Consider the following 16,068-nt stretch of genomic DNA (forward strand, 5'->3'; position numbering starts at 1 on the left):
CTAGTCAACCCTAAGCTTAGAAGTGATATATATATTGCATGAGACCTAAATAAAAATACACTACAGAAGCAAGCCTATTTGTTGTTTTAAAGCACCACTAGGGAACTTTTCAGTTTACGTAGATTATAGTGGCGCCATATGGACAAAAATGGTAGTGTTTTGACCGCATTTCCCATGAGTGCCAGCACGCAGCGTCGTGGAAAAACAAAGCAAATATAAAACCACAGGCACCTTACATAGCAGTGATGGAGTTTTTATTTTGCAAAAACAACTAGTGTGTCAAGCTCTGACAATTCCAGACCCAAATCCTGCACATACTGAACTTAAACAATGTGGAAGGAATGCAAAGGTCTGTTTCATAAAGGCAAGTACTCATTTTCTTTCAATACAAGGAGTCATCAAAGAGCTCAAGTAGGGTTGAAAGATGGATTTGAGCACTGCTTTCAAAGAGGCTTGTTGTCCATCACAGTGGATGATCTCCCGCTCTTCCAGCAAAAACATGCTTGAGAGCTCCTTTGGAACTGCAGCAAAGCACTGTGGTTTTTATCTCATTGGCATCTAATGTAATAGCTTGATAAAACGTGGGCTAAGTACAGTGATAATCTTGAGTCAATTCAGTACTTAATGGAGACAAAATAGAAATGAATCATGATGCCTCTTAAGATGTTTGGGACATTTTCTGCTCCTAAGTTGCCAGCACTCACACTGCGCCTACAAAACAATGTTTGCTCCAGTTATCCACACATATTCACTACGTAGGCAAGGCCTTTGGACTTCATTGTCCAAGCATCGTCTGTGCCATTGGAATTTCTGGTTTAACACCAGCGAGAAAAGAGAAAATGGAAGAAAATATATGGCCTTAATCTCACCTTTGCAGCTGTAACCTGGAAAGAATTCCAGAAAGGATTTGGAGTGTATGTGGAGTTTGTTTCTTTTCATCCACAAGAACAAGAATCCACAAGATTTATGAGGTGAAGGAGTTACTGATGTTGGGAGTTGAGCAGAGGCTTGGCTCACAGTTGCTCTGTCCTGCAGGTAAATGGACAAAAAGTACACCTTTGCAAATGCAAAATATACCAATACGTATTTTAGATTCTAATAAATAAATTTAGAATCCTGAATAAATGGTGTGGCTAGTGCTACACTGGGTCTGTGCATGGTCCCGTCAGAAATCTCTGTAGCTCGTTATGCCCCTCCAGCATTTCATTTAATATTCTAAAATATCATTCGTATACTTTGCATTTGAAGTTGGGGCTGGTGAGTGTAGATTGATATTATTTCTATACTTTTCTACTCTAGTAATTGTGTGTGCGTGCGGACATTTTTGCGAAAACAAAGCTTGACATGACACTTGTCACGTGAGTTTTTCGAGCGCTTCTGACGTCATAGAGTGATGACTCAAGCGCTTGTTTCTAACGTGTTGGTTGTTTTGTTGGCCATGATGGTTGCTAGATTATTTAAGTACCGGGGTCTTCAAATATAGGACAAATTGCTTACATGACACCTTTGCTCACAACCACATTTTCTCAAGTTTTGTCGAGTTGAGAAACGGCGACACCCCCTCTTTGTAATGTACGCAACTATCACGCGATTGTTGTTTTGTTGCTTGGTTATAATGGCTCACTACGGGCCATTTAAATGTGTCTTGAAAGGCGTAGAATTCTATTTTTGAGGCAATTGTATTATTTCGCGTACGGTGTGATTGCGATTGTGAGGTGTGTCTCGCGGTTGTCTATCAGCCAGTTCAGGCTGTGAATCTAGTGTTAGATTATGTGCAAATGAGACAAATGAATCGTGGATGCCTAACAGTCGGGGGAAAGTCGTAAATATAGCAAAAGTGTGAGTGTTGTTCTTGAATGAAGTGTAATGGAATGTTTGCCTTGACGTCAGACGGATAACTAAACAATAATTATAACATACAAAGTGCCACCTCACTCCAGAGGACGAGTCTGAACAACTCACGTGTTATGCAAAAATCATTTTAGCAATTTCACTGACAGACTTTGTACAAGCGTTGCCAGACAAACGATGCGCAAATGATCAGTCATGTTTTTTCATAACGTTGCTTCCAGTCAGTATAGCAATGACAGGTTATTCTTTTTATGACATGTACCATCATTACAAATACCATCATAAGGAGCAACTATTAAAATTGAAAGCTACTGCATATGGCACATAACATTGTTAAATTTTTAGCAGAGGGACGGAAGGTATGGTGTCCGATACAGATGTATGACAGGCCAGTGTACCATCATTACAAATACTATCATTAGGAGTAACTATTAAAAGTTAAAGCTACTGCATATGTCACACGGCACATAAACATTGTTACGTTTTTATCGCAGGGACGGAAGATATGTTGTGCGATACAAATGTAGTCAGCCTGGCCCCATACAGGATGTCTTGAGGCAAAGGCCAGGTTGGGTTGAAGTGAAAGAGTGAGTAATCTACATTGTCATCATGACAAAACAGCTTCTGTGCCATATTTGTTGTTACAGCTATTGTTTCTTTTTCCCTGTATAGTGATAGTGAATGGGACTTTCACTGGTGTGGCGTGGCCTGGCTCAAGGAGAATTTGTACATGGAGGAACATGTAAGAGTCAACCATTTCCGCAACCATTACGAGGTGAGGGACCATGTGTATCATTAGCTTTATGTCTTGAATTCACGGCTTTCAATAATAACATGATAGTTTTATGCTTCTTCATTCAGCTGACACGCAAGGACTTCATGCTGAAAAATCTGAAAAGGTTCAAAAAGAATCTTGAAAGAGATACCAACTGCGTGGAGGGCTCCAAATGTGATTTCTTCCCCTGCACCTTTGCACTGCCAAATGAGTATCATCTCTTTGTCGAAGAGTTCAAAAGAAACCCCGGCAGCACCTGGATCATGAAGCCGGTAAGCAAGTGCAAAATAATATGGCTTAAAAAAAGAAATATGAAAGAAGGATGACTATGCTGTATGTGGCAAACAATAGAATGTGCATGACATCACCAATATTTTCACAGGCAGCAAAATCTCAAGGGGCAGGCATCTTTCTTTTTAAAAAATTAAAAGACATCATGGAATGGAGGAAGGTGTGTGATTTTGAATGATAACAAATGGATGAATGAACAGTACCAACACAGAAATGTAATTTGTCTGATACATTGTCTATCAGCATGATGGCAACCGCTCAGAGGAGCAGAAAGATGCCACTCAAGTGGAAAGCTATGTGGCGCAACGCTACATTGAGAACCCCTACCTACTTGGCGGTAATTCACTGACTCAAAAATCAAAGCTTTCAAAGTAAAAGTAATGCAATATAGATTTACTGATTCACTGGCTCTTTGCAGGGCGGAAGTTTGATCTGCGGGTCTATGTGATGGTTACGTCAGTATGTAAAAACATTTGTGAAGCCAACATTTATTATGTAGAATTAAAATGTACACAGATCATTCAAATTGGTCACAAATCTTCAACCAGAATGGCTAACCTGTGGCTGGAAATTGCACGATAAAATAGCAAAAGACAAGAAGCCGTGGAAGACGTTCGTCCAAAAAAAAAAGTATTTAATGTGCATCACAGGATGCACTTTGTTTGTATTCGGGGAAATTACTGGCATGCGTCGGTGGAGCTTATAGGGTCTGTAAAAAGCCCTCAACTGTGAAAGTATGAAGACTCAGTACAGGGACTTGAAGAATGGTTAAAAGTCACCAGCTGGCATTGAAGTTAGAAAAGAATGGAAATGGTGAGCGAGTAAGGCTGCTGAGGAGAAGGCACAGTGACAACTGGCAGAGTCGGTTTAGGCTTCTTCCAAGGGTCAACCCAAGTGCCCTGAAAAAATGAGAGACAACATTTTTTCCAAAAAGTACGAGGTGTGGGAAAAAAAGCTAGTGAGCAGGTTAGTGGGGCTCTGGCAGCAGGAAGCAAGGACCATGGTGGTAGGGTATAATGTAGCACAGGAGGCCCGGTCTACCATCTTGTTATGTCTGCTTCCTGGTGCAGGAGGTCTACAACACCTTGGAAAAGAACTAGGCATGCTGATGGCTGCTCGGGAAGAGGCAAATTTGAACACAAGGCAGCAGCTATCAATAGGCTCCAGCAAACATCACCACACCACCAAAGAAACCCATCTCTTTCAAAGTTGGAAAAAAAGCCTAACCTAAGGCAACTCCAGCAACAGAACATTTCACCATAATACCCTGATTAGCAGTTGTAGGCTGACTCTGTAACGTATCTGTTATTACCACAGCACACTGCTACAACTTCACTCTGTCTCAACACGATCATCAGCTCAGAGGCATCAAAACATTTGATCATGCTGGAACTGATAGTGCCCTGGAAAGAACGCATTGGGAAAGACACTTGTAGGGAACATGCCAAGTATCAGAAACTTGTGGAGGGATGCAGGGACAGGCTGGAAAACATTAAATGAGTACATAGAGAAGTCTGTTGCAAAAGATTTGCAGGATGCTCAGTCTCGACTGGGCAAGAAGCACGCCATACAATCTGTCAGCAAAGTCACCGAAAAATACACTTAGGTGGCTTTGGTGGAAAAGGTCTGTTCCGTTGCGAGATGCTTAGATGCAAGTGAGCACCTGATCATCCTTGGCCTGGTCGCCTGGGTGAGCGTGTATGTTGTCACCGTCCAAGGGCACAACTCTGATGATGAGTCTCAGTATATTCTGGAGATGTTTCTTGAATATTTAGGTCTAGTGCAGCCAGTGACAGAATAAAATAGTTTGGAGAGCTACTGAATTAGAGCATTTTAAGGAACTATAGTTTTCATGAAAATAGCAATTCTGGTTCTTAAACTATTTTACCGTGTCATTTCTAGCCAAAAGAGGCCCGGCCATACACAAATCACCCATAATGATGAATTATAGTTTGGTGTTTTAACATGTACACTATATCTAACAGTGTCTGTCATATTGCTGCTCAGTATTTTCCCTTGAAGGCATGGCTATATCGTGAGGGATTTGCTCGCCTTTCAAGCACACGCTTCTCCCTTAGTAGTATTTATGACAAGTGTATCCTTTTTGGACAGATACGATTTTACTTTCCATAGACAGTACTGCTTATTTCCTGTACATTTTCCTTATTGCTTCCTGTACAGATGTGCATCTCACTAATGTGGCTGTTCAAAAGACAGCACCTGACTATGATCCAGAAAAAGTGAGTCCTTTCACATTCACGTCACTTACCTGTGGCAAACTTTGACTTCATGCCAACTTAATAGCGTGTGTTCGCCTTTACATAGGGTTGTAAATGGAAGATACAGAAGCTGCGTAGATACTTGACTGCAAAGCACGGAAGACAGGTGGTGGAAAATCTGTTCAAAGAAATGGATAACATCTTCATCAGCAGCCTCCAAAGTGTGCAGAAGATCATTATAAATGACAAACACTGCTTTGAACTCTACGGCTATGACATTATGTTGGATAAGAACCTCAAACCGTGTGAGTTTAAATAAAAAAATATCTGTGTGAGTGCTGCACAGAGGCACGCATGTATACATGCACAAACATGGAGGAAACATACTCTCTTATCGTGGATTCAACTTGCCGACCAGGATAGTAAAACAGAGTTGTAAAAGCTTTGGCAGATGGGATATTATGGGTCATGTCTATGCAATGTTCTTGGCAAGACAGGTATCGGCAATGTTCCTGCTGTATTAGTAGCAGCGCTCTTACAATCTTAAATAAAAACATTCTTTGCATTTCTACCTAAGGGCCCAAATTGAAAGGATGACCGAATCCCCAGTGATGCCATCTTGTATCTTTTTTGCAGGTGGCTAATTGAAGTAAATGCCTCTCCATCACTTGCGCCAAGTAGCCAGGAGGATTACGACATGAAGTATAGCCTGTTGGAAGACACTGTGAATGTTGTGGATATGGAGGGAAGGTAAATCACTGTCTCCCACTGACTTTTATTGCGATTTATTCAATCCATAAAAACAATATGAGAAAATGTCTCTTGAGGCTGTTGAGGGTTGGGTTAAACTCTGGAATGTCTTGCTTATTACCGTGACATTTTGGCTCAATTCTTTGTCAAGTGTGTAGGAGACTTTGGGACGTCCCACTCCAATTGAAAGAAAAATCGAACTCAGAGTTTGTTAAGGAATACCTTCATGGGCCCTACATCAACACCCTCAAACACATTTTGGATGAACTGAACCTAACCAGATTTTGCGAGCCAGGCCCTAACATCAAACATCAGAAACCAAATATCCACTGCTATAAAATCTTTCAGTTGTCAAAAGAGAAACGTATTCAGCGGGAAAAGAAAAAAACTGGAAAGTTCCAGTAGAACCAACACTGCAGGTCACAATACCTTTATCCATACAGTCAATGGATGAATGTGAGGTCATCACGTCTTTGATGCAGACTTTATCGGTGCTTTTCCTCCTCAGGTTGACTGGCAAGGAGAAGCGAGTGGGTGGTTATGATCTCGTCTGGAATGATGGGCCTGTCTATCACGAGGACGTTGATCCGGAAATATTTGGCTGTTCATGTTTAAAAGCCAACACATTCTTGGGTAAGAGAGCAATTGTTTGGAGTCAACAAGCTGAATGAGAATAAACTGAATGAGAAGATGATAATGACTTTATTTACGTCCTTTTTCAGGGTGTACAAACGACAGGGAACACCAACTCAATTCTCTTCTGAAAACAGTTCCTGGCCAGAAGAGAATGAAGTTGTCAGTTTGATTTACCACACAGCCACTAAATAACGTTCTTCTTGACCTAACTTGTAAGATCAGTCTCAAGAGTTGGCATTCACTCTTTTTCTAAATGTATGAGATTCCCTTCGTCTGTTTCTCATTTGGTCATACTTTCCAGATTATCCTTCTACTGGTTATCGATTGATTTACTTTGCATTCTGATGGTGATTTTCCAAGACAAAACTCATCTGTGTGCATTTGAATTAGCAGTATTTCATTTTGGCATTTTAATTCACCATATCGAAAATGGGCTGTTTATTTGAAGCATGTGCTTAATTAAGTAAATAACATTTTGCCTTATTGTGCTTTGCATAGAAGATTCTTGCTACTTGGTTTTGCCGGTCCAAGTGGCTGGGTCAAGTACTTGTGCTGTGAAAGAGTCGTGACTCGTGAGTGGCGCCTCTAGGCGTAGGCAGAGCAGCTTCCACTGCACAAATGGAAATGACAGTTTTGGTGAGCTAGGAGGAGAGAGCGGTGATAACGCAAGCAATGGAGGATACATCGCAGGTTGGAAAGCCTCTGAGGCTAAGCTTGAATAATGAAGCGGTGCATGGTCTGAATAGCAATGGCATTTATTGTGACCATTACGACATCTAGAAATCCAATAATTCAATTATTATTATACAGTATTACCCATCCCTCCATTTTCTATATTGCTTTGCCTTTCTAGAGCTGTTTTTATACTGCCGTGATTTTTTTTTTTGGCCACTTCTCATTTTATAATTATTTTATTTTAATCTTTTAGTTTTCCAACTTTCCAGTTAAGAGCATCAAATTATTATCAGACAAAATACCGGAGTAAACATACAAATGCAGTTTTTACATAGTTATTTTGTTAATTAAGGGATAAAATGATCCAAAGTTTCCTGGCTCTTCCCCCTACATGTTGACGTCATACATGTTTCTATTTTACAGTGTAATAAAAACGCTTGGTTTCAGACGTTCGTGCTGAGGGTGCCACATTACGTTTTTGTCGCATGGTGAATAAATATTTTATCACCTAATTTTCTCGTGAGTCGTTTCTTTTTAATGAGCATTGCACAACTGTGAATTTGTGCATTAGAAGGACAATTTAGTGTGTTGCTTCTCAAATGCTTTACGTAACACGCTCACTAAAATTAATCAAGTGGGACGATCCTGCACAGGAAGTTAACGACTGTTCCTACGCGATTTGTGTAGTTACCATGACAACAGCAGTCAATATGGTGAATGACCTGAATAGTTTCCCGTCTGTTTCCCGTCGTGTGAACGCCTAATGTTGCTGTCAAAGAATAAGGTAAACCGGAATCTAATGTCGATGATAATGCTGTGGTACTAATGCTTGCAAATAAAGTTGGATTAACGATCTACACTAACAATTAGACAAGATCACGCTCTCCATTGTGAGTTGGTAAAAAGTCATACGCACCTGCTTAACGCCCTTAAAATAACTAATACTGTAGTTATTGAAAGATTCGCCCATGCTGTATATAGTGCTTAAACTAGTTGGAATTGTACATATCAGCAACTCGCAGAAGAAATTCACATTTCTATGCGCTAAGTATGTATAACCAGAGGACAGATGTTTAGAGTTAGTATTTTGCGTCACTTCGCTCTTGTCGCAAAAATAGTACTTGTCAAACTTTTCAAACAAAATACCACCTAAAATATCCTTAACTCTCCTAAAAACCCTCTCATGAGTAAAAAATAGTATAGCAAGCACACATGTCAATCATAAACTAGTCAGATATTTTATTCCTGAAAAGTATATGTAGCTGCAACAATTACTCGGCTAATAGATTATCAAATTAACGATAATTATTTTTGCATGGTTGGTTAGGTGTCTAGATACCTTTTTTATGAAAGAATTTCAGCTTCTCAACAGAAAATATCGTGTTTTTGTAGTCCTCCGTGAAATCAGATTGATTATAGTTGCGTGTAATCACAATACTGCAAGTCATTTGATTATACTTTGGAACAGAATGATATTTTTGTCTATGTTATGGATCAAACCAGTAACTCAATATGTATGCATTGTTTGCTGAACACCACCGCCCCTAAATAAAAAGAAATAAGTTGGGACTTATAATGCAATTAAAAGGCATTCTACATAAAGGTCAAATGTAATTTATATGTAAAACAAAAAAACGCAGTTCCAAAAAAGTAATATATACTTTACAAAGTTACAGTTGAACTGAGCTGAATTAAAATGATAATGATAATAAGCCATTAAAAATAATTTCAGTATTTCTTTTCCACATAACACATTTTGTGATTTACTGTCCTGGGAGATTACTGAGATGACTTTAATGTTTACGTTCCTATTAACCATCTAACTTGGTAAGACACTTCTTCCAAAATGCAGTAAATTGTATTTACATATTTACTTGTTTATTTGAACCTTTTGTCTTGTTAGCATTTTTCTTTTCCTTCCTTGCCCGCAGACAGCAGGATTCAAATCATCCAAGGAGTGTAGCAAGCCCACTGACAAGCGGTGGGTCATGCATTTAATTATTACTATTATTATTATTACTATTACTGTTATTGTTTCAAAGGATTGACGCACATCTCAACATGGTGACAATTGTCTCCCCAGGGAGGCAAGAAGTGCTGTGCGTTACAAATGTGGCCCACTTGGCACCATACAGGATGTCTTGAGACAAAGACCAGGATGGATTGAAGAGTAAGACGTTTTCTGTTGAAATATCATCAAGGTATTGGATTTTGTTATGAGTGTGTTCTTTTTCTGACAGTGATGAAGAATGGGACTTCCATTGGTGCGATGTGGGCTGGCTGAGGGAGAATTTTGATCATTCATTCATGGAGGACCACGTACGGGTAAACCACTTTCCCAACAATTATGAGGTGACGGCACATGATTCAGGTTGTTCTATCACTTACATCATCAGCTTTCAGTAATTATTATGTTTATCTATTTTATGTTTTAGTTGACTCGTAAAGACTTCATGCTGAAAAATTTGAAAAGATTCAAGAAGCAACTTGAAAGGGAGGCCAGCTACATCGATGGCTCCAAATGTGATTTCTTCCCCTGCACCTTTGCACTGCCAAATGAGTATCATCTCTTTGTCGAAGAGTTCAAAAGAAACCCTGGCAGCACCTGGATCATGAAACCGGTGAGCTCAAATTCATCACAAGTGACTGTTTTCTTTAGCGTATGATAGAATGTGAGACTGTTTTGTTTAGCGTACAATGTGTGAATGACGTATGTGAATGACCTCACTCACTTAAGAGAATTTCATGTTTTCATAGGCAGCAAGATCTCAAGGGGCAGGCATCTTCCTTTTTAAAAAACTGAAAGACATCATGGATTGGAGGAAGGTGTGTGATGCTTACAGGACAATGCATAAGAAAGCCATTGTGATCTGACTGATAACACTACATTCCAGCATGATGGCATCCGCTCGGAGGAGCAAAAAGAAGTGATTCAAGTGGAAAGCTATGTGGTGCAGCGTTACATTGAGAACCCATACCTGCTCGGTGGTAAATAACGGACTCAAAACTGCACTCTTATCAGAAAAAATAGGGGAACATACATTTACTTATTCATTCCTTCTCCACAGGCCGGAAGTTTGATCTGCGGGTCTATGTGATGGTCACATCGGTATGTAAAAGCACGGATTAGCTCAAAAAACTTTTTAAATTTGACATTTTACTGTAGATATAGTGAAGAGAGTTGATAGAAGAGAGTGGATACAGCATTGTAATCCACTCTACATTTAGAACATGTTGGAATCCTTAAAATAATAGATTTATTTTTTAAACGAATGCAGCCAAGTCTTTTCACACAATCTTGTGTCATTTCCAGCCATAATGATACAAAAAACGTTTTAACTCAGAATCTGGTCCACATATGACTCATTCTGGGCTTTCTTGTATATTTACTTTGTGATATTGTTGCTCAGTATTTTCCCTTGAAGGCATGGCTATATCGAGAAGGCTTTGCTCGGCTCTCAAGCACACGCTTTTCCCTTCAGAGCATTGATGACAAGTGTATCCTTTTTTTCAGCATTTTGGTGAGTTTCTTTTGATTAATTGAACCTTAACATAAAGTACGAAAAAATAAATAAAAACTCTACAATAAGAATTACTATTTCATAGTGACACATGTACTGCTGGTCTGAAAAGGAGGAGGAAGACGTGTTGGTATTTTTACGAACACTTGGGTTTTATTTTCATTGTACTGGTTATTGCCTTTACCTATTTACGAGTTTCCATAAAATCGTAAAGGTTCCTGCATTTTCCTTAGTGCTTCCTGCACAGATGTTCATCTCACTAATGTGTCTGTTCAAAAAACAGCACCTGACTATGATCCTGAGAAGGTGAGGAATTCATTGCAATCTCAGTGGGAAGAAGCCATCTTTAGTCTCCTCAATGCCTGTCTGCCTGTACACAGGGTTGTAAATGGAAAATACAGAAGCTGCGTAGATACCTGACTGCAAAGCACGGAAGGCAGGTGGTGGAAACTCTGTTCAAAGAGATGGATAACATATTCATTAGGAGCCTCCAGAGTGTACAAAAGATCATTATAAATGACAAACACTGCTTTGAGCTCTACGGCTATGACATTATGTTGGATGACAACCTCAAACCGTGTGAGTTCAAATATATAACACATGTTTTCCTATGTGATTATGTTTCCCCCACACACCCCAAAAAAGCTCATTCTTTTAGTGAAATAAACCAAATGCCATTCTATACAATGTACGATTCAAATATGTGACCAGCGGCGTTGATCTGGCTGCCTCACTTCTCTGTAAATCTTTATGTTGCATCTCTATTAAAATATCTCATATTTTCTGTTTCCCACGAATGATGCTGCTGTAAGTTGTTTTGTTTGACCATTGATGATTTTATTTCAGGTGGTTAATTGAAGTAAATGCCTCTCCGTCACTTACAGCCAGTAGTCAAGAGGATTTTGAGATGAAATACAGATTGCTGGACGACACTGTGACTATCGTTGACATGGAAGCAAGGTACATTTCCATGACATAAGAAGCAATGCTATTTTTTTCCCGCACTAATAGCTACCACATTGAAAAGTTACGACTGAGTAGAGTAATGGTGGTCACACTGTAGATAAAAACTGTGCTGCACCTCCTTAGGTTGACTGGGAAGGAGACAAGGGTGGGTGGATATGAACTCATGTGGAATGACGGGCCTGTCTTTAGAGAGGACGTCAATCCAGAAATATATGAGAGTTCGTATTTAAAGACCAACACATACTTGGGTATTTATACCACTGACAGTGTTAATAATGTGGTTACGTTTTTAAATCCTGGGTCATGTTCTTTTTGCAGGATGTGGAAATAACTGGGAATACCGGAAGGTCCCGAAAGTTTGAGATGCCGTTTCACTAAATAACTTTGTATGACAGAATGGGGGCTTGGGTGTCATCCATGTCTGCAAGTAGCTTTCCACGTGCAACATTTGTGACCATGTGATGAGTGCCTTCGGATAATTTGATGCGCTGGAAATGATCATCCAATTGCTACCAAAATGATTTGAGATCATCACATGTGCTTCAACTTCTCCAACTCAAGAAACCCGGATTTCAGCCAAATGTGTGTGAATAAATTGAGACATCATGATGGATTTAGTTTTGTACACTTTTTCTGACATGTTTGTTTGATGGTGTGTCAGATTCTTCTTGTATGTGCCTTGGTTCCATAAAGGTTGCAAATACTGACACCTGGTTGTCTGTCACTCAATTACTCTGCTACAGCTGTTTTTTTAACCACAGCATATATCAAGCCTTTAAAGCCTAAAATTCTGGTCTGGTAATTGAAATCTTAGTATAGCTGTATTAGGTCAATATCAGGATGACTAAAGTCCAAATTTGGATTTTGTAATGATAGTCAACATGAGCACTGCAGTTTGCTCCTTGTGTGCATAATATTCAGACAATTACAAAACGTGTTACAAAGTATAATGCAATGTACTGTAAGCCATGTCTCGACCTAGCATACATATGTGTAGTCTTGTAACATTCCACTAAACCACGAGTTAAGAACGAGACAGCACAGTCGACATATTTAGGTGTTTTTTAATAAATATTTCTCATGATGTATATGACACATGTAAACATAATGATGACAATGATGAATACAACGCCAACACAATACATTACACAAATATAACTATGGTGTATAAAATTTGGAAAAATATCCATTTACATTCATAGCAAACATTACCATCAATTTCGTAAGAGCTCTATGCAAAAAATACAGTTCATTTTCCAAGACGACCATCCACGTGTTAACACACAAGAAGCCCTTTTGAACAAAAATGTGACACTATTCGCACATGTAAAACTCGCACACTTTCCTTCAGTGCACTGCAATTTATCAATAAGCTCGGTTTTCAGACAGGGATGCAATAAACACATAGGACATGTCTTAAAATGAGGCACCAAAAAGCAAAGTGAGTGAGTGAGTAAATAAATAAATAAATAAATAAATAAATAAACAAATAAATAAAATACTGAAAAGACATTACATTAAAATTGTATCACCAATGGCTATGATCATTATTCAGAGACAAAATGTGTGTATATCAATAGTTGGTAAGCATCACTATGTATTATTCACGTTGAAAGCTGGCAAGTGGTTGCCAATTTCATGCCTTTTAGACATTAGTAGCATAATAAGAAAATAACTATGCATTGTAGTTTGGTTGAAATTGCATGAGTTTTCTGAGGACACAATCGCCCTGCTGCTTGTACTGCAACGTTGTATTGGTTATTTGCTGTTCCATATAATGTTGTGCTTTGAAATTCTGATAGTTATATTGTCATATGGTACCTCTTGAAAGTTATCTGGACAATGGCATAACATCACAAGGTGTTAGTAATAGATAGAAAGCAAGCATAGGTTCAAGCTCTAGTGCCAAGAGATCACAGAGTAATAAAGCACTATAGGCTGACTTATTATTATTTTGTTACTATCTTATTTTGAAGCAGATTGAACATTTTTTGATTTTGCACCATTAGAAGGCGCTTTAGAAAGAGACTGTGGTGCTTTAGCAGCTCTTTTCATGGTGGGTTTTGATGCCTGACCTTCTGCTGGTGTCCTCTGCCAGTCTTCTAATTTCTTTGAGGTGATAGCCCCCTTCTTACTGGGCCCTACTGCGAGTTTGTCACTGCCTGCTGCTTTAACCACACCGGGTTCCTTCTTAACATCGGTTTCAGAGTTGGTTCTAACTCGACTTTTCCTCACCTGACCTCTAGCATGTGGGTTTGTTCCCATTTCCTGGGGTTGTTTTCGAGCATTGCCTGCTGCATGCATGTGCCTGAGATGACTCATTCCTGCTGAGGGGCTCACTGGAAACTGGGCTCCACCTCCGCCTTGTGCTCCTTGGCTCCTACCTTCTTTGGTGACTTCTTGTGTTTCACTGCAGTTCTTCTTCACAGGCGCCCCTGGTCGGGTTCTACGCTCCAGCAGTGGGCTGAGACGAGAGTGGCGCTGGTAGGCGTATGCAGAACAACTCCCGTTGCACAAAGGGTAGGGAATGTGACAATGGGTGCAAACTGGCAGGCGGGATTGTGCGGCAGCAGACGCAGGTGACGGCGGGTTGATGACATATGGGAAGGCTCGCTGGTTTTGCCGCAGCCCTTTTGGGGAGTTAAGTCGGGATGATGGAGCTGTGTGAGGTCTAGGTGAGTGACCAGATGTGGTCTGAGGCTTTGTGTGTTTCCCAGTTGGGCGGCTGCTCTCAGCTTGAACGGTCTGAATCTGGAGCCACTCTAACTGCAGTAATCTCTCCAGGAATCTCTCCAAAGGCCCAACCGGTTTAGGCCTGGGGGCCCCACGTCCCTCTGTATGAAGAAACACTGCAAGCTGTCTAAGGCTCCAGGTGTTGAAAGGTGGCGGAAGAAAGTCTGGGTAACAGTGGGTAGGTGTCTCCCCCTCATCTTCATCATTTCCATTCCCATGTGGTCCGGGGATGTCCAGTGGGAAATCACTAGAATTAATGACCTCAGCTCGCAGATTTAGATGAGGAGGTGTACAAGGAGTACAAGGCGATGGCAGCACAGGCAACCTCTCCGAATCAGATAGGTCACTGGCACTGTCACTGTCGTCAATCTTGTAGGGGTCCTGCAGGGCCTCTGGTATCGGGGTTGGGGAATGCCCCGGCATGTGTCGTAGTCCCGATATAGGGGAAAGCGGAAGAGAGAGTTCTCGTCGATTCTTGCCCATCCCCCTGTGATTCGGTTGTAGCTCAGTATTGCATTGTGACGCCCGGTGATGGCTTCTTCTTTCCTCATTTCTGTGCACACTCGAATGTTGGCCAAGTTGAGGTCTTGCATCTCGCGCTTCTACCGGGCTGTAGGGAAGACAAACACACATGGAAATCTAAAGCTTGTGAGCATTCAAAAATGGTGTTTACCTGAAACAGAGCTTTGGGTATTAATACAAACGTTTCCTCAAAATATACCTGGGGAGTTTGCTTGTATTCTGAGAGGTGCCGGATTTAAACTTGGAACTTCTTGGCTGCGAACCCTGTAAAAAAAACAACAACAACTCTTCATCGACTACAATTTGCAACAGTGTCAAAGCAAATTTTAGATCGTTCAAACATATCCATTATATGAAATCATAATACCATGACAATCAAGTTTGCACAAAAATGTTTTGTAGATGTAACATATATTTGACGTTAATTCACCTGCTGCACTGTTCCCACGACGTTTTGGTTTTGACCTGGTCCTGGCAGGCCACTTTGCACTTGGCCGACTGCTTTCTTCATTTTCTTCCCTTTCTTTAAACTGTGAAAACATAGATGGGTCACGGTTATCTAATAAGGGCCCGATACAATATAAGTTAATCACAGCGGTTTGATTAGAAGTCCTACCTTGGATTTGGTCCGCTATTTTCGGTGTTTTTGACGCGGATCTTCTCTTTGGAAACGACGCGTTTCAGTGTCGTGGATGCTGCGCGCTCTTGTATGATGGGCCCCATGTTGTAGTTTTGCAGCGGTGATGGTCATTTGAGTCTGCCAAGGTAATTAACACTCGAGCAAAAGAGAATAAAAGCGCTACAGGATTTGATGTTTTGCTGTAGGATGTTACCAGTACTGCAAAAAGTAAAAGTACTGCAGTGCATCATGCGTCAGTATGGATAGCTGCATGCCTCTGCCGAGCGTGTAGTTATACCATCTTCCCATTTAGGTTCTACTCTTCGGCAACATATCAGCTTCGATTCCATAGGAGCATAACTTACGTATTGTCTTTTGTACGTCCGCACTATCGCCATTATAAAATAAATAACATGGCCAGAGAGGTTATTCGCTTTGTTTGGCTCGCCTTCCCAGCCAGTGACAGGTTTGTTTACCTGGCAGTGACTGGCTCGCTGTCAGTCCTGACGT

The 16,068-nt window shown here is 40.4% G+C and overlaps 3 protein-coding genes across 5 annotated transcripts; 2 read left to right on the plus strand and 1 right to left on the minus strand.

The window, feature by feature from the left end:
* The first annotated feature begins 1,290 nt into the window (after positions 1 to 1,290).
* Positions 1,291 to 7,676, plus strand: LOC133150560 (probable tubulin polyglutamylase TTLL9). The gene is made up of 13 exons (XM_061273187.1): positions 1,291 to 1,572; positions 2,346 to 2,438; positions 2,524 to 2,626; positions 2,713 to 2,898; positions 3,009 to 3,077; positions 3,161 to 3,254; positions 3,336 to 3,376; positions 4,925 to 5,012; positions 5,099 to 5,157; positions 5,243 to 5,439; positions 5,773 to 5,886; positions 6,395 to 6,519; positions 6,609 to 7,676. Coding segments are annotated over exons 1-13 (1,254 nt in total). The 5' UTR covers positions 1,291 to 1,570; the 3' UTR covers positions 6,692 to 7,676.
* A 220-nt stretch (positions 7,677 to 7,896) lies between these two features.
* On the plus strand, positions 7,897 to 12,391 carry LOC133147085 (probable tubulin polyglutamylase TTLL9). 3 transcript variants are annotated; one of them, XM_061271184.1, is made up of 13 exons: positions 7,897 to 7,981; positions 9,129 to 9,178; positions 9,281 to 9,367; positions 9,438 to 9,549; positions 9,633 to 9,818; positions 9,955 to 10,023; positions 10,092 to 10,185; positions 10,266 to 10,306; positions 10,608 to 10,695; positions 10,966 to 11,024; positions 11,099 to 11,295; positions 11,565 to 11,678; positions 11,808 to 12,391. In XM_061271184.1, exons 1-13 carry the CDS (start codon positions 7,961 to 7,963, stop codon positions 12,013 to 12,015), a joined length of 1,326 nt encoding a protein of 441 aa, XP_061127168.1. In that variant the 5' UTR covers positions 7,897 to 7,960; the 3' UTR covers positions 12,016 to 12,391. The 3 variants fall into 3 exon arrangements, with proteins under 3 accessions (XP_061127168.1, XP_061127176.1, XP_061127170.1); XM_061271192.1 differs by having other exon boundaries at positions 12,003 to 12,391; XM_061271186.1 differs by having other exon boundaries at positions 9,438 to 9,522.
* A 341-nt stretch (positions 12,392 to 12,732) lies between these two features.
* fam217ba (family with sequence similarity 217 member Ba) lies at positions 12,733 to 16,056 on the minus strand. The gene is made up of 4 exons (XM_061272236.1): positions 15,556 to 16,056; positions 15,370 to 15,469; positions 15,139 to 15,203; positions 12,733 to 15,027 (listed from the first exon to the last, which is right to left on the minus strand). The coding sequence occupies exons 1-4, from the start codon at positions 15,660 to 15,662 to the stop codon at positions 13,650 to 13,652; spliced, it is 1,650 nt and encodes a 549-aa protein (XP_061128220.1). The 5' UTR covers positions 15,663 to 16,056; the 3' UTR covers positions 12,733 to 13,649.
* Between the last annotated feature and the right edge of the window lie 12 nt (positions 16,057 to 16,068).

The sequence above is a fragment of the Syngnathus typhle genome, linkage group LG2, assembly GCF_033458585.1.
Source record: "Syngnathus typhle isolate RoL2023-S1 ecotype Sweden linkage group LG2, RoL_Styp_1.0, whole genome shotgun sequence".
Taxonomy (NCBI): Eukaryota; Metazoa; Chordata; class Actinopteri; order Syngnathiformes; family Syngnathidae; genus Syngnathus; species Syngnathus typhle.